The following is a 16223-nucleotide window of genomic DNA, read 5'->3' as shown; positions in this document are numbered from 1 at the left end:
CGCGACCGCCTCACCTCGCTCTCCTCCCCCGGCCCACCTCGAGCTCAAGGTCGACCAACTCTCGCCATGGCCGACTCGGGCGCACAAGCCCGCACCACAAAGGGCCAGCACCTCACCGCTGCCCCCTTCGTCTCGCACGTCTCGGTACAGCAGGCCCTCGAGACCAACGACCCCGCTCAGCTTCAAGCCGGTCCGTCCCTCTCTCCCTCTCGCTCTCTCCTCGCACCTGAGTGGACCTGACCGTGACCTACGATACAGCTCTCGCCCAGATCGACAACCGCGCCGCCGCCCTCAACGCAAAGCCCCAACCGCGAGCTCAGCCCGACCTCCTCCTCGACTACCTCAAGCACGACCCGGCTTGCCAGGGCGTCTTTGCCTCGTGGGACCTCGCCAACAAGGTGAGCCCACTCTCTCTCGCACCAGATCTCGGCCGCCGACTGACTGTCCGCTTCCTCGATCTCGCGCAGACCAACAACTCGCCGCTCGCCGCGGCCGTCCTGTCATGCCTCGCGTCCCTCGTCCGCCTCGCGTCGACCGACCCGTTCAACCCCTCGCCCGAACTCGTCAAGACGCTCCTGTCGACAAAGTACGCCCCGTACTTTGACCGCTCGCTCAACCCGGGCCGCAACGACGTCACGACCGCGTCCCTCAAGCTGTGCAACGTCCTCGTCGGCTTTGGCGGCGGCAGGTTCGCCCGCCGCGTCTTTGGCTGCTTCAGCTGGTCGCCCAAGGTGCGTCCCTTGCGAGCGAGGCCTTCCTCCTTCTTCTCGTCGCCTCGCCGACGCAGACCCTGACCCCCATCGCCTGTGCAGGTCACGAGTCGCCTGTACAAGACGCGCCTGCGCACCCTGACGACCGCCAACGCGCTCGCCAAGCCCGACATCCGCACTCTCCTCGTCCTCCTCGTCCTCGGCTTCCTCTCGGCCGGCGACGTCCGCCTCAAGGGCCTCGTCCTCGAGACCAAGGGCCTCCTCGCCGGCGCGTTCAAGGGCCTCGACGAGGACCCCGAGGTCGTCGTCAATCTCGTGCTCGAGACGGTCGGGCAAGAGCTTGTCGTCGAGCGCCGCGTCGGGCTCGAGGCGAGGCGCAACATGTTTGACGAGGCGTGCATGACCGAGGTGCGCCCTCGCTCTCCTTCCCTCGCCGACCGCGAACGAGCCCGTGACCTGACATCGTACGCCCCTCTGCAGCTCGTCAAGCTGCACGACTACCCTCAGCCGGAGGACGACGCGCCCCTGTCCGCGTCGCACCCGTCCCTGTCGATCGACCGCTTCTTCCGCCTCCTCAAGACCTGGCTCGCCGACCAGATCGCCTCGTCCCCGCTCGGTCGGTCGTCGGGCCCGCAACGCGTCTTGTCGACCCTCCTGCGCTCCCTCAAGGTGACCGAGGACCCGACGCAGCGCGCCCTCGGCCTCGACATCCTCGCGGCCGCGCCCGTCCTCGCCGGCGCCTTCTGGGCCAAGTTCCCCTCGTCGCTCGACCCGCGCCTGTCGTCGCGGTGGGTGAGCGCCATCACGTTCGCGACCCAGGTCGTCGCGCTCCCCGTCGCCGACTCGCTCGCCCTGTCGCCGACCGCGACGCCCGACGCCCAGGCCCTCCAGGCAGTCCCGTCCGCGTCGAGCATCCTCGACGCCATCCTCCCGCCGTCGAGCGGGGCCGGCGCGGCGCTCAGCCGGAGCTGGTACACCAAGGCGCTCGCGCACGAGACGCCCCTCGTGAGCTTCCTCGCGTCGCTCTTCCTCCTCGCCGTCCTCCAGAAGGCGTCGGCCGTCCTCACCGCACTCGCCGACGCGAGTCGCACGCTCGAGGAGCAGGACGGCGGCCGCTGGGCCGTCACGGCGCGCCGGGTCCGCGACGAGCTGCGCGCGCGCCTGCCCGACCCGGCCATTGTCGTGAGCCTCATGACGCGCACCGCTGCGGCGGCGTCGGCGGCCGAGCCCGAGACCGCCAAGCGCGGCGGCGGCGGCAAGGCCAAGGTCAAGGGCAAGGGCAAAGGCGGCGCCGGCGGCGAGGACAAGGAGGACGACTCGTCGGCCAAGGCGAGCAAGAAGGCGTCGGTCGGCGCCGGCGAGGGCGCCCTCCTGCGCACCAACGTCGCGCTCCGGCTCCTGTTCCTGTACCACCGCGTCGCGCCTCAACTCGTCGCCGCCCTCAAGTTCGACTTTGCCAAGCTCCCGCAGACGTACGCCCGCGCCGGCCAGGCCGCCGCCGCCGTCGCCGTCGCCGCGCCTGATGCATCGACCACGGCCGAGGCGACCGCGCCCGAGCAGCAGGACGAGGACCCGGCGGCGCGCTCCGAGGGCCTGCGCGCCATCTCGTCGGCGTACGCGCTGCGCCTCGCCGCCGCGCACACGTCGTCGTCGTCCCAGTCGGCCGCCGCGTTCGCCCGTCCCGCCGACTACTACAAGCAGACGCTCGCGCCCCTGTTCGAGCTGTACCGCGTCCCGGCGACCCCGTCGAACCGGACGCTGCTCGGCGCCATCCTGCGCAGGCAGCTCGGCAGCGCGGCGCTGTTCGGCCCGGGCGCCGAGGAGAGCGGCGAGGTCGACACGTGGTTGCGCGCGCTGCCCGTCCCGAGGGAGGAGGGCGACGAGCACGCGGCGGCCGTCCTCGACGCGTTCGAGCGGGCCGTGCGCGAGACGCTCACCAAGCCGCTCCAGGCGCCAACGGCCGCGTCGACGACCACGACCGCCGCCGACGCGAGCAGCGATGCCGCGCTGTCGCCGCTCATGCGCACGGCGCTCGCGCACCTCGCCGCTCGCGACGCCGCGTCGCCGCCAGGAGCGGCCCTCCTGCGCTTCTTCGGCGCGCTCGCCGCGCAGATGGTCGCGAGCGAGCGCTCTCTCGCGCGCCCGAGGGCCGTCGTCGACGCGCTCGAGAGCGCGCTCGAGCCGCACGCGGCCAAGGGCGAGGTCGAGGCGGCGGTGCGGGGCTGGAGAGAGTGCCTCGCCGTCGCGGCGGGCGAGGAGGCGGTCTCGGGCGCGCCCGAGGGCCTGCGGGCGACGGTCGAGGCGGTGTCGGACGACGAGGTGCTCGAGGAGGCGGTCGCGAGCCTCTCGCCGAGGAGCGCGAACGTGTTCGTCGCGCTCGAGGGGCAACACGAGTCGCTCGAGCGGTCCGTCTCCTTTCCCTCTCTCCCTGAGCCTGGCCTACACTCGTCGTGCCTCTCGACTGACTCGACTCGCGGTCGTGCAGGACCATCGCCGTCATGCCGATCCCGCTCGTGTTCCTCCACGCCCGCACGGCCGACCTCGCCAACCCCGCCATCGCTCGGGCCCTCGTCGCCCTCGTCGTCGCCAGGTCGGCTCACCTCGCCGCAGCCCAGGTCCTCCTGCACCGGTTCGTCGGCTCGACGTCCCAAGCGCTCGCCGACTTCATCGGCGACGTGTACCGCTCGTGCGGCGACCTGGCGGCCAAGAAGGAGATGCGCGAGCGCATCGCCGGGAGCGAGGGACTGCTGGGCGTGTTCGCTCGGGAAAGTCTGCCCGCACCAGTTTGCCGTTGTGCGTCCTCGTACTCTTTACGTCGAGCTCGCGTGCAGCACGACCCTGACCTCCTCCTTCTCCCTCGTGCAGCCACGGTCGACCTCCTCGGCGCCGTCCTCGACGCCTCGCGCATGGCCGACAAGCAGCTCGTCGACCCGTTCTGCAGCCTCGTCCTGCAAGACCTCGCGCCGGTCGCCTCGCCTACCAAGAAGCGCAAGCACAAGGGCGCAGCCTCGACCTCGTCGCTCTCGCCGCGCATCCTTGCCGCCGGTCCTCTTCTTCCCTTCTTCGACACGACCTCGTCCCTCCCTCTCCTCGACGCCCTCCTCGCACACCTCGCCCAAGCCGAGCTCGACCCGGCCACGTCGGCCCTCCTCGCCGCCGCACTCGAGCGGGTGCTCGCCCTGCCGCCGTCCGCCGCCTTTACTGGCTTCTGGACGGCGCAGTTCGAGCGCCTCAACGCGCTCGCAGGCGTGCCCGCGCTCGCTGGGCCCGCAGGCGCCGTCCTCGAGAAGGGCGCGAACGCGCTCCGGCCCGAGGCCGCCTTCGCGCACGGCCGCACGGCTGGTGACGGAGCCTGGCGGGTGCACGCCGTCGAGTGGACCGACGCGCTCCTCGCGGCGCGCCCGCTCTCGGGTCCGCAGGCGGCCACGCTCGCCGCTCTCGTCGCGCGTTCGGCCGCCGCCCGGGCCCGCCTCGTCGCCGCGCTCGACTCGCGCGAGGACGGGACGCTCGCCGAGCTGGCCAAGCCGCTCGAGGCGCTCGTCGAGACCGCCCAGGCCAAGGGCACGGCGGCGGGCATCCCCGAGGTCCTCGCCGCTCGGTTTGTCGGCGAGCTGCTCGAGTCGCACGAGGCGCTCGGCGCAGCGCAGGTCCGTGCAGCGCAGCTCCTCGTCGGCGAGTCGTCCACCGCCGCCGGCTCGGCGCAGCGCGTGCTCGACGCGCATGTCGCCAAGCTCGGGCGCGACGAGTACCGGGCGCGCGACGTCGCCCTCGTCGCCCGCCTGGCCGAGACGGCCGAGTCGCTCAAGCCGACTCTGGTCGACGTCGTCGAAGGAACGCTCGACGGGCTTGTTCGGCGCTTTGCCGAGCCGGACGAGGACCGCCAAGAGATCAAGGACTTGACGGTCGCCCTTAGTGCGTCGACCTCTCTCCTCTCCTCGTCCACCTTCTCTTCCGTACCCTCCTGACCTTGAACCGCGTCCACAGCCAACGCCCTGCACCTGCACGCCGACGTGTCGCTCAAGAGCCACTCACTCGACCCGCTCGTCACCAACCTTGCGACTCGCCGCCTCGAGCACCCGTACGCCGTCGACTTTGCGACCGCCTTGACGCGCCACCACCGCTTCAAGGACAACGAGGTCACCCGCCACCTCAACGAGATTTTCGCGTCGCCCCGGTTCGCCACCTTTGCCAACGAGCAGGCCGAGTCGGTCGAGCCGATTCGCTCGGCCCTCACTCTCGTGCTCGCCCTCGCCACCTCGTCGGTGACGGCCGCCGCAAATGCCCGGGTCGTCGACCGCCTCGTCCCGTTCTACCACGGCACCCTGTCGACCATGGACCGAGCGCTGCTCGACCTCTTCCAGCGCGTCGAGCTCGTCGGCGGCGCGTCGATCTCGCCCGCCCTCAAGGCGTGGAACCCGTCGACCGACTCGACCGCGCTCCTCGACGGCACCCGGGTCGGCGCGCTCGGCGCCGCACAGAAGACGTTCGTGCGCCGCAGCTGGGCTCGCGCCTTTGCCTCGTCGCGCACGGTCTACACGGCGGCCGACGACGAGCGCACCTACGACCCGCTGTTCATCGTCGGCTTCGTTGCGGCGCTCGCCGAGGAGGACGAGCTCAAGCCGCAGGAGTGGACGACGCTGCTCGAGAGCGGCGTCCTCGGCACGGTCGTCGCAGCGCTCGCGTCGTCGAGCGAGGGCCTTCGCGGGCTCGCTCGAGCAACGCTGGCGATGATCCTCAAGACGATCCAGGTCCGTCCTCCTCGACCTCTCCGTTGTCAACGACGAGCCTCTGACTGATTCGCCTCTCTCTCGCCCGCAGTCGCTCACCTTCCGCGAGAAGGACGAGCTTCACCTCGTCTTGACCCAGGTCCGCCTCAGCATCTACTCGTCGGTCGGCGAGGCCATTCCCGCCTCGATCGCCCTCTTCCTCGCGCATTGCGTCTCGCTCGTCGGCGCCCCGGCGTCGCCGCTGTACCCGGCCTTCATGCGCTTCCTCCTCCAGCGCTCGACGGTCGACTCGCGCGACGTGCCCATGTTCTACACGATGCTCTACTCGTCTAACGCGGACGAGTTTGCGGCGGCGCCCAGGGACGAGCGAGTGTGGATGGTCCGGTTCCTCACCGAGGGCCTCGTGCGCACCCAGGTGCGCCCCCTCGCTCTCTTTGCGCCCTCCAAAGCGGCCGTGACTAACCCAAACCTCGTCACGTATGCAGGACTGGAAGATCTACCGCCGCCGCCAAGTGTTCGAGATCCTCGCGTCCGTGTTCCAGTCGAGCCGGCAGGACCCGGCCTTGCGCAAGCTCATCCTCGAGGTGCGTCCCTCCCTTCCTCCCTGCCTCGACGTCGCACAGGTACTCACGTCGAACGTCCTCCTGCAGTTCCTCCTTCGTGCGACCTCGTTGCCGAGCGCGGCGCGCGAGCTCATGTCGCGCAACGGCTTCCTCGGTTGGCTCGCCGCGCAAGCCCCGCTCGACGTCGCCGAGCGCAGGCTGCTCGTCCAGATCGTCGCCAACATGGTCGAGGTCGTGCCGTTTGAGCAGGTGACGGGCGTGACCGACGCGGTCGAAGCTCTCGAGAACGCGGTCGGCGGCGAGGGTGCGTCCTCGCGTCCTCTCTCGTCTTCTCGCACTCGTTCTCTCACTGACGTCTCTCTCTCTCTCTACAGTCGCCGTCATCGACCCGACTGCCCTACTCGACCTGATCCGCACCATCGCCGGCCGTCTTCCCGCGACGACGACCCGCTCGGCCCTCCTCGCCCTCGTCCTCGCTCGCCTCACCACCCTCCTGTCCGGCGTCGCCAACTCGTCCGCCTCGTCGACATCTCCCAGCGTCCAGCACCGCCTCTACGCGACGACCATGCTCCTCGCGTTCGTGCGCAACGAGGCCGGCATCCGGGAGGGCGAGCAGGAGAGGAAGCTCTGGCGCGTCGCGGTGCAGAAGGGTCTCGAGATCGGTGACGAGGAGCTCAGGAGGGAGGTCTTGAGGACGGTGTGCGAGTAGATGCAGCCGAGAATGGCGGCCTGCAACGTCGTCGTCGACTTCTCTTCGCAGGCGATTCTCGACGCGGTTGGCAGAGCTCTGCGCCGAGGCTCGCAGAGCAGGGCGGCCGTCTCTCGGAAGCTGTGCGTCCGCCATGAGAGTAGCGAGCGTGGTCCCTCGCCAGGGGTGTGTTGGCCCCCACGTACAGCCGGCGTCGGGAGATGCTGTCCGAGCCTTTGTGCTCTCTCGCTCTCCTCCAACGCACGCGGCACAGCTGCCCTTGCTCATACACCATGGCACCGGCCAGCATGCGCGCTATGCGGTACCACGGCAAGCCCGAGCTCGTCCTCGACGACGTCTCGCTCCCCCAGCTCAAGCCGGGCGAGGTGCGGGTCAAGGTCGCCTTCTGCGGTGCGTCCACTCTCTCCGGTCCAATCTCGACAGTGAGCTGACCCACAGCTGTACCGCGCGCAGGCATCTGCGGCTCGTGAGTCCTCGCTCCTCGCCGCCGGCCTCCCCACATTCAGGCTCTCGTCGCCAAATCCTCTCGCCCCGCCGTCTGGCCACAGTCCTCGAGCTGATGAGTACTCTCTCCCCCTACACAGTGACCTCCACGAGGTCTTCGAAGGGCCGTTGACCTGCTGTCCTGTCGGCCAGCCGCACCCGCTCACGGGCGGCACCTTGCCCGAAACTTTGGGCCACGAGTTCTCGGGCGTGGTTGAGGAGCTTGGAGAGGGCGTTGAGGAGGATGGAGAGGGAACCGAGGGGCGGAGGACTCTCAGAGTCGGTTCACGCGTCTGCATGTGCGTCCCCGCCACCTCTCCCCCCTCCCTCGATTGCGTCGGGCGCACCTGCTGACCACTCTTTCTCGTGCGCAGCGAGCCCGTCATCTCTTGTCGACAGTGCGACGCCTGTAAAGCGGGCGACACCCCGCTGTGCGACCTCGCCATCGGCTTGTACGGCTACGCGCGACCAGGAGGGCTCGCGCCGTTCGTCAACGTCGCCAGCAGCAACGTGCACGTCGTGCCAGATAATGTTCCTCGTGCGTTCCCCGAATGCCCTCTTTCTCTCAAAAGGAGCGGCGCCTTGTCGAACGAGGCGACTCACGCCCCTGGTCCGTGCGCGCAGTCGACATCGCCGCACTCGCCGAGCCGCTCTCGGTCGCGTGGCACGCCGTCGCCGTCTCGGGCTTCAAGATGGGCGAGTCGGCCTTCGTCATCGGCTGCGGCCCCATCGGTGCCCTCGTCACGCGGTGAGTCGCAGCTCGAGCCCCTCGACGCCCCCCTTCCCCCCAGCCGCGAGAGCGACCAGCAGCTCTCGCGAGCTTCTCCTCGCATAAGAGCACGAGCCTGACTATCTCTTGATCATTTGCGCGCAGGGTCCTCTTTGCGCAAGGTGCATCGGCCGTCTACGTGTCCGAGCCGTCCGCCAGCCGGCGGGCCATCGCCTCGCAATGCGGCGCGACCGCCGTGTTCGACCCGACGACCGACGACGCCCTCGCACGGGTTCGCGAGGCGACAGGAGGGCAAGGTGTCGACGTCGCCATCGACTGCGCTGGGACGCAGCGCACGGTCGACGCGGCGATTGAGTCGACGAGGAGGAAGGGGAGGATCGTCATGGTCGCCCTGTTCGACAAGGCCAAGCGGCCGACGGTCGACATGTGGGTGTGTCGCTCGTCCTCTCTCTCTCTCTTCCTTCCTCCCGCTCGATCCTCGAGCAGCGAGCCAAGAGCCGCACTGACCGCCTTTCCCTCGTCCCCTTCCTCCCTCCCTCGTCCCGCTCTCTCTCTCTCTCTCCGCGTCACCTGCAGGCCCTCATGACCAAGGAGCGCACCCTGACGTCGTCGTGCTGCTTCAACGCCGAGGACATGCGCCAAGTGCTCGCGGCGCTGTCGAGCGGGCGCATCAAGGTCGACGACCTCATCACGTGCCGGATCGCCCTGAGCGAGGTGTTTGACAAGGGCCTCGAGGTGCTGCGGCAGGACCCGACCCAGGTCAAGATCCTCGTCGACCTCGAGAGGGAGGCGGTTCAGCCGGCGTCGCTGTAGCAGACTGAGCGGCAACGCGAGTTTGAGAAGGTCCAGTCCGAGGGACGGCGAGAAGGGTCCGAGCGAGCTTCATTCGACGAGAGCCGGTTTGGAAAAGCGAGCGTTTGCGACTGAACGAGCAAAGAGAGGATCGGTCGAGGGAGAGCTGCCAACTCGAGGATGCGAGTGCCCCGCGCGCGTCGATGGGTGCGGGCCGCGGTATCGGCAAGTGCGCCGCCCGCTCGACGCTGATGTCGGTTCGGCTCCACCTCTCTCCCGCCTCCCTGTCGAAAGCACCGCCCAAGCCCGCGCAACCACCTCAGCGCACGCGCCTATTCACCTGTCTGCAGCTCTCCTGTACGTACGAGCTCGGCCCTGGTCCGTCCGCCGTCAGAGCGGACAGTCCGCGGAGCGGGTGCGGCTGTGAGCGCGCGCTGACTCTTGCCCGACCTCGTCCTCCTCCTCCACTCGCGTCCGCCTCTCGCCCTCCCGCCTCGCCACCCGCCGCCGACTGCGCATCGCGTCGCCCACGATGCTGCTCGCACCTGCAGCCCGGCGATCCACCACGAGCCGGCTCGCGTCGACCGTCCGCCTCGTCCGCACCTCGACCTCGCCCTCGCCCACCATGAGCTACACCTCGGCCCTGTTCACCAGCGCGCGCTACCACACGTCGCGCGAGGCCCGCGACCCCAACTACCGCGTCCTGACGCCCGCCACCATCAACAAGAGCGTCCTCGAGGCGCAGTACGCCGTCCGAGGCGCCATCCCGCTCCGCGCCGAGGAGCTGCGCGAGAAGCTCGAGAGTAAGGGCAAGGACGCCGGCCTGCCTTTTGAAGAGATCGTGTCGTGCAACATCGGCAACCCGCAACAGCTCGACCAGAAGCCCCTCACGTTCCTGCGCCAGGTGAGCTCCTCTCCCCTCTCTCTCTCCCCCTCGCCCTTTGACTCTCGGCTCGAGTCAACTGCGCCCTCTCAGGACGCCGTACTGACTCTTTGCGCACCCCCGCACGCGCGCAGATCTCGGCCCTCACCGAGTACCCGGACCTCATCAGCCACCCCCTGTCCAAAGACATCTTCCCGAGCGACGCTCTCGAGCGCGCACGGAGCCTGCTCGAGGAGATCGGCAGCACGGGCGCCTACTCGCACTCGATGGGCGTGCCCTCGATCCGCAAGCGCGTTGCCAACTTCATCGCCGGTGCGTCCCTCGCTCGCCCGCATCCTCGCTCTCTCGCCCGGCGGCAGTCGAGCTCATCCTTGCCGTACGGCCCACTTCCCGCAGACCGCGACGGCCACGCCGCCGACCCGAGCAAGATCTACCTGACGGCGGGCGCATCGGCCGGCGTGTCCAACCTGCTCCAGCTCCTCATCTCGAGCCCGCTCGACGGCGTCCTCATCCCGATCCCCCAGTACCCGCTCTACACCGCCGCCCTCGCCCTCAACGCCGCACGACCAGTGCCCTACTTCCTCAACGAGTCGGCCGAGTGGGGCCTCGACATCGCCGACGTCGAGAAGAACATCGACAAGGCGCGGCACGAGGGCACCAACGTCAAGGCCATGGTCGTCATCAACCCGGGCAACCCGACCGGCAACTGCCTGTCGCTCGAGAACATGGAGGACATCGTGCGCGTCTGCTACGAGCACGGCCTCGTCCTCATGGCCGACGAGGTGTACCAGGACAACATCTACCACCCGAACCGGCCGTTCACGTCGTTCAAGAAGGTCCTCAAGGGGATGGGCGCCCCCTACGCCGACAACGTCGAGCTCGTGTCGTTCCACTCGATCTCGAAGGGCCAGACGGGCGAGTGCGGCCGTCGCGGCGGCTACTTCGAGATCTGCAACTTCTCGCCCGAGGCCGAGGAGCAGGTCTACAAGCTCGCGTCGATCCAGCTGTGCCCGTCGCTCGGTGGCCAGATCGGTGTCGATGTGCTCGTCGCCCCGCCGCAAGAGGGTGACCCGTCGTACGCCCAGTGGCGCGAGGAGAAGGACGGCATCGCCCGCACGCTCAAGCACCGCAGCGAGGTTCTCGTCGAGGCGTTCCGCGAGCTCGAGGGCGTCAGCTGTAACGAGGCCGAGGTGCGTCGTCTCTCTCTCTCTCTCTCTCTCTCTGTTTCTCTCAGCTCGAGCCCTGACCCTCGTTTTCCGACGTGCAGGGCGCCATGTACCTCTTCCCGACCATCTCGCTCCCGCCCAAGGCCATCGCCGCCGCCAAGGCCGCCGGCCAGTCGCCCGACGCCTTCTACTCGCTGCGCCTCCTCGAGGCGACCGGCATCTGCGTCGTGCCCGGCTCAGGCTTCGGCCAGCAGCCCGGCACGTGGCACTTCCGCACGACCTTCCTCGCGCCCGGCACCGAGGACTACGTCCGCCGGCTCAAGAAGTTCCACGAGGAGTTCATGCAGGAGCACAAGGAGTAGAGCGGGGCGCGGCGGAGGGTCGTTCGTCGGCGTCGCGGTCGAGCGGAGGAGGGGTCGCAGGCTTTTTCGTTTTATTCTGTTTTGTAGACGAGCCCGCCCCTACCACCGTAATGCAGCAGAAGCGCAACCATGGCGAACGCGTTATCTCTCGAGAGAGATCTGCGAGCGCGCCGACCCTCGGCACCCTTGGACGCGTTTGGACCTCGCGGTGTTCTCGATACCGAATCCGACTCGACCGAAGCCCTGACTCGCCGAGCCTCCGCTGTTTGTGAGTCGCCGAAGTAGCAGCTAAGTTACTGGCTCTCTCTTTTCTGCTCCTCTCGACATGCTGCGCCCAACCGGCTTCACCTCGGACCGCCTCGTCTACCGCGCACCGACCTTCCCCGAGGACGAGGCCGTCTTTGCCGAGTTCTTGCGCGATCCGACTGTGCTGCTCGGTGCCATCCCTCAAACGTGCAAGCCGCTCAACAAGAAGGAGCTCGACGACTTCAAGAAGGCGAGCGAGGGCCCTTCGCCCGGTCTCGCGTGCGCACGGTCCCCCTCCTCACTTCTCGTCGTCGACCGGCCCTGACGACGCGCATGCTCCTCGCAGAGTCCTCGCGTGCCTGCCCCTGTCGGCAGAGGAGCCGACACGAGCAGGAGAGCCCGTCGGCTGGCTCTGCCTCGCGCACGTTGGCGATTTCGGCGGCGTCCACCGCAACGCCAGCTTCGGCCTCTTCTTCAGCGCCAAGCACAGCGTACGTCTCTCGCTCTCTCATCTTCTCTCCTTTTGTCGACTGAGTCGCTCGTCGACGTGAAGCTCACGTTCTACGGCGCACGACAGGGCAAAGGGTACGCGACCGAGGCGGTCGGCTGGCTCCTCGAGATGGCGTTCGTCAGCTATGGCCTGCACCGCTTGGAATGCCAGGTCTTCGAGTGGAACTTTGCGGCTCGACGAGTGTACGAGAAGCAGTGCGTCCCCTTCTCTCTTTGATCCGTTCCGTCCTCGAGTCGCAAGCTCACTCGTCCTCTCTCTCGCGCAGCGGCTTCGTCGTCGAGGGGCGACGCAGGCAGGTGCTCTGGCAGGAAGGTGCCTGGCAGGACGACATCATGCTGTGCGTCGAGCGCTTCCTTGTTCTCGCGCGAGAGCGAGCCGTCGCGGCACGGACGAGCAGCCGCTCAGGCCTCGACTTTGCTGACCCTGCGACGCCTACGCAGCTCGCTCCTCGCCGACGAGTACCGCGCTCAGCACCCGGACAAGTTCAATCGGCGCCTGAGTCGCAAGTAGCGTCGAGAGGAAGCTCTGCAACGACGACCTCGCATTCCTGTGTTCCGTCCTCTCTCAACTTTGCGCTTCTTGCCGACGATGAGAGGACTCTCGCCCTTTCTTGGGTCGCTCACAGAGAGAGAGGGAGGGACGCAACGACAATGCAGGACGCGAGCTGTACAAGAGAGGCTGGACAAAGGGAGTGGAAAGAGGACGAGAGGCTGGCGACGACGAGCCGGCGAGGGCTCGATCCTGAACGAGTACCGCCGGCAAAACATCGACGGCGACAGCGAAGAAAGGTCGCTCAGGCCTTGAAGTGCAGCTCATCGTCGATGTCGGTGAGGCGGGCCTTCCACGACTCGACCTCGGCGAGCTTGCTCTTGAGCGACTCGATCTCCTTCTGGAACGACAGGTCCCTGCGGACGCCGACACGATGTCAGGGGTCGAGGCGTACGACAAGGAGAGAGAGAGAGGGACGCACTGGTCGGCCTCGCCGATCTTGGTGAACTCCCACTGGCCGTGGTCGCCCGTGAGGCGCAGCAGGTACAGGTGGTGCTGGAACAGGCTCGGGCGGTGCGAGATCGTGATGAGGGCTGTCGCACAGGGAGAGAAGGAGAGAGAGACCGGGTCAGTCAAACGTAGGAGAGAGGGAGGGAGAGAGAGAGGAGGTCGGGACGCACTGATGCCGACGTCCTTGGCGTGCTGGTACATCGAGCCCTCGACGTCGGTCGAGACGGCCGACGTGCACTCGTCGAGCACGCCGTACTTGGGCAGGTGGTAGAAGAGGCGAGCCATGCCCATCTGTGCGCGCCGAGAAGGGAGAGAGTCAGGCTCGTGCGCACGGTCCTCGAAAAATGGGAGGGCGCGCCCGCTGCTTCTCGCCGCCCGAGAGGATGTCCTTCCACTCTTTGCGCACGTCGTAACCTGCGTCGAGGAAGATTCAGTCCATGTCCTGGCTCATCGAGGAAGAGAGAGAGGGAGATTCCGGCTCACCTCCCTCGCGAGCGGGCAGGTACGACAGGTGGACCTTGCGCAGGATCTCCATCAGGTCGGCGTCCGTCTTGCCCGACTTGGCGAAATCCGGGTACGAGTGCGGGTAGATGATCCTGCGAGGCGGGCGAGGTCAGGTTCGGCTCGACCTCGGTCGACCGCGAGGAAGGGAACGAGAGGACGCACTGGTCGCGCAAGCTGCCGTTCGACAGGTACGGTCGCTGCGGGAGGAACATGATGTCCTCGTCGGCAGGCCGTGCGACGACGCCCTCGAAGACGGGCCAAAGACCTGGGCCACGGGGAGAGAGTCAGTCAGTCCAGGTCGGCTCCCTCTCGCGCCCTGGATCGAGAAGAGAGAATAGGACGCACCTGCCAGCACCCTCGCGATGGCCGTCTTGCCCGAGCCGTTGCCGCCCGTGATGAGGAGGTGCTCGCCCGGCCGGACTCGGAGCGACAGGCGCTTGACGAGCTCTTCGCCGCCGTGCGCAACGCCCGGGGCCGGTGCGACGATCGGCACCTTGTCGAACGAGACGCCTTCTGCGGCGGGTGCGTCGTCGACGAGGAGGCCGTTGAGCGAGCCGAGGTCGTAGAAGGGCTGGTCGGGCGCGAGGTCGGCCGGTCGAGGGAGGGCGGCGTAGGTCGAGCCCGACAGGTCGTGCAGCGTCGACAGGAGCGTGTAGACGCGCGAGGTCGAGCCGGCGAGCTCGGACAGGTCCTTCCACGACAGCATGAGGCGGCCGCCGGCGTCGGCGAGCGACAGGAGGAGGCGGCGGTTCGAGATGTAGTCTGTGGGCCGGCGAGCTCGTCAATCCTCGTCTCTCGGCGCGTGAAGGACAGTAGGATGGACGCACTCTGCGTGCGCTGCGACACCGAGAGACCGTCGCCTCGGCTCGCCGCCTCGAGCGCGACCGACGAAGCCGTGTCGACCTTGGTCGACGTGTCCGAGCCCGCCGTGACGGCCTGCGCGAGCTTCTTGGCCTTGGGGAAGAAGACCGGGATCGAGATCAGGCAGTAACCACTCGCCGACCACAGGTATTTGATGACAAAGTCCTCGGTCTGGTGCGGGAGGAAGAGTCAGTGCGCGAACGACGAGGTCCGAGAGCGAGGACTGGCGGGACGTACCATGCCGTAGAGAATGCGGATCTGCGCGCGCTCAAGCTCGTAAGTGACTGTCAAACAGGGCGCTGGCGCAGAGGAGAAGCCGACGCACCTTGAAGATCGAGTTGATGTGCTTGATGAGGCGCAAGTAGGCCCTCGTGAGAATGTCCTTCTCGATCGGCGCGCCATCGTAGAACCTGCAGAGAGGGCGCAGGAGAAGGATACCGTGAGTATGACGAGGGTACACGAGAAGGAGAGGGAAAGGGAAAGAGGGACGCACGCGATCTCCTCCGAGTTGATGATGAGCCGCGAGTGGGCCGCGCGAAAGTCGCCCTCGAGCTTGGCCTCGATGGCGGCGAGCTTGCCGAACGCGGGCGTCACCTTGCGGAGGATCCACACGGTGGCGGCGTACGACGCGAGGAGGAGGGCCGAGCCCCGGCCGCCGATCGAGCGCCCGAGCTGGATGTTGAACAGGATCAAGTCGAGCGACGGCTTGCTCACGTTCGAGTACAGCGCGCTCAACGTCTCGCAGAACCGGTTGACGTCGGTCGTGACAAACTGGTCGGCGCCGCTCGAGCCGATGCGCGAGTCGAGGTTGACGACCTTGTAGAACGTGTTGGTGCGGTCGAGGTACAGGTCGTGGACGTAGCGCGTGAGGCGCGTGCGGAACGAGATGGCGAGCTTGGACTGGAGGAGGCGGATCATGGCGTTGGTGTAGACGGACGGGATGGCGAGGAGGAACCAGTACGCGAGGCCTTCGAGGAAGCCGCGCCCGTTGGCCGACACGAGGTCGCCGACGAGCTTGCCGTCGAGTTGGGCGACGAGGAGGCTCAGGTAGGTGCGCAGGAGGAGGAAGGTCGTGTGCGCGCCGAGGAGCCACACCTCCTTGCTCGTCGCGTGCGGGATGATGATGCGCAAAATGGCGCCGAGCTGGCGGAAGAACTCGCGGTTGACGCCGACGCGCTGCGCCGACGCGCCGGCGGCGGCAGGTGCTGGTGCCGGCTTGCTCGATGAGGCGGACGAGGATGCGGGTGTCGGCGGCGGCTTGCGGAAGAGAGGGCGGTGGCGGGCAAACGTGCTGGCCTTGGTCGGGCGGATGACGACCTTGGACACGCGCCCACGGGTCGGCACGAGCAGCTCTCGGGCTCCTCCTGGTAGCCTGTCGGCGATGTGAGATGTGAGCGTGGCGCCTTGGAGCGGCGCGAGGGAGAGGACGAGAGAAGGGGACGCACGGGTTGTACAGGTCGCGCTGCGCCATCTCGATCTGGGGCGTCGTGAGCATCTGCTGGTTGCCTGTGGGACTCGTGCTCGTCAGTTGGGCGGAACGAGGACTCGTACGAAAGAGGGAGCGAGGGACGCACGCTTGTCTTGAGCGTCCTGGGCGGCCTGGGCGAGCTTGCGGCGGAGGTACAGGAGGGCGAAGAGGGTGCCGACGATGGCGGCGCCGCCTTTGGTCTGCATGCTCGTGAGGAGGGCTGTGGACCGTGCGAGATTGGACTGGGCGGGCGCCATGTTGGCGGCGAGGTTGCCGGAGGTGAGGTCGTCGGCTGGCGAGGCGAGGCGAGACGAAGGGGAGCTCGAGCTGGGCGACTTGGCCGGCTAGTTGGTGTGCAGTGCTGGTAGCGATGCTGCAAGGTGCGCGGTGCTCCTGGCGGTGTGCTTGCGGTGGTGTGCGAGGCCCGGGAGGTGCGAGGTGCGATGAGCCGGCGTGGGGGGAGGAACGGCGCGCGGTGGAGCAGGCGCTCGGGTCGAAGGCGGGCGGGC

General features: G+C 68.0%; 5 protein-coding genes across 5 annotated transcripts; 4 read left to right on the top strand and 1 right to left on the bottom strand.

The window, feature by feature from the left end:
• Positions 1 to 66: 66 nt before the first annotated feature.
• RHOBADRAFT_55695 (uncharacterized protein) lies at positions 67 to 6759 on the top strand (the record flags this gene model as incomplete). The annotated part of the gene is made up of 12 exons (XM_018417971.1): positions 67 to 190; positions 259 to 398; positions 468 to 731; positions 813 to 1118; positions 1191 to 3115; positions 3196 to 3503; positions 3576 to 4622; positions 4695 to 5458; positions 5529 to 5852; positions 5923 to 6021; positions 6088 to 6304; positions 6375 to 6759. The coding sequence occupies 12 exons, from the start codon at positions 67 to 69 to the stop codon at positions 6707 to 6709; spliced, it is 5853 nt and encodes a 1950-aa protein (XP_018268646.1). The 3' UTR covers positions 6710 to 6759.
• Positions 6760 to 6954: 195 nt separating this feature from the next.
• Positions 6955 to 8768, top strand: RHOBADRAFT_39181 (uncharacterized protein). Its single transcript, XM_018413599.1, has 7 exons — positions 6955 to 7099; positions 7163 to 7175; positions 7294 to 7491; positions 7567 to 7730; positions 7817 to 7940; positions 8067 to 8352; positions 8499 to 8768. The coding sequence occupies exons 1-7, from the start codon at positions 6982 to 6984 to the stop codon at positions 8733 to 8735; spliced, it is 1140 nt and encodes a 379-aa protein (XP_018268645.1). The 5' UTR covers positions 6955 to 6981; the 3' UTR covers positions 8736 to 8768.
• A 571-nt stretch (positions 8769 to 9339) lies between these two features.
• Positions 9340 to 11125, top strand: RHOBADRAFT_17784 (uncharacterized protein; the record flags this gene model as incomplete). The annotated part of the gene is made up of 4 exons (XM_018412389.1): positions 9340 to 9618; positions 9732 to 9909; positions 9994 to 10787; positions 10865 to 11125. 4 exons carry the CDS (start codon positions 9340 to 9342, stop codon positions 11123 to 11125), a joined length of 1512 nt encoding a protein of 503 aa, XP_018268644.1.
• A 325-nt stretch (positions 11126 to 11450) lies between these two features.
• RHOBADRAFT_55692 (uncharacterized protein) lies at positions 11451 to 12444 on the top strand (the record flags this gene model as incomplete). The annotated part of the gene is made up of 5 exons (XM_018417970.1): positions 11451 to 11650; positions 11718 to 11862; positions 11949 to 12076; positions 12148 to 12219; positions 12323 to 12444. The coding sequence occupies 5 exons, from the start codon at positions 11451 to 11453 to the stop codon at positions 12390 to 12392; spliced, it is 615 nt and encodes a 204-aa protein (XP_018268643.1). The 3' UTR covers positions 12393 to 12444.
• A 64-nt stretch (positions 12445 to 12508) lies between these two features.
• RHOBADRAFT_48881 (uncharacterized protein) lies at positions 12509 to 15971 on the bottom strand (the record flags this gene model as incomplete). The annotated part of the gene is made up of 12 exons (XM_018415201.1): positions 12509 to 12787; positions 12853 to 12964; positions 13052 to 13172; positions 13240 to 13295; positions 13365 to 13477; positions 13548 to 13650; positions 13731 to 14147; positions 14213 to 14417; positions 14484 to 14504; positions 14572 to 14656; positions 14740 to 15610; positions 15821 to 15971. The coding sequence occupies 12 exons, from the start codon at positions 15969 to 15971 to the stop codon at positions 12676 to 12678; spliced, it is 2367 nt and encodes a 788-aa protein (XP_018268642.1). The 3' UTR covers positions 12509 to 12675.
• Between the last annotated feature and the right edge of the window lie 252 nt (positions 15972 to 16223).

The sequence above is a fragment of the Rhodotorula graminis genome, assembly GCF_001329695.1.
Source record: "Rhodotorula graminis WP1 unplaced genomic scaffold RHOBAscaffold_14, whole genome shotgun sequence".
NCBI classification, from domain to species: Eukaryota; Fungi; Basidiomycota; class Microbotryomycetes; order Sporidiobolales; family Sporidiobolaceae; genus Rhodotorula; species Rhodotorula graminis.
Note: the sequence above shows the minus strand (reverse complement) of the source record. Positions and strands in the feature narration are given on the sequence as shown.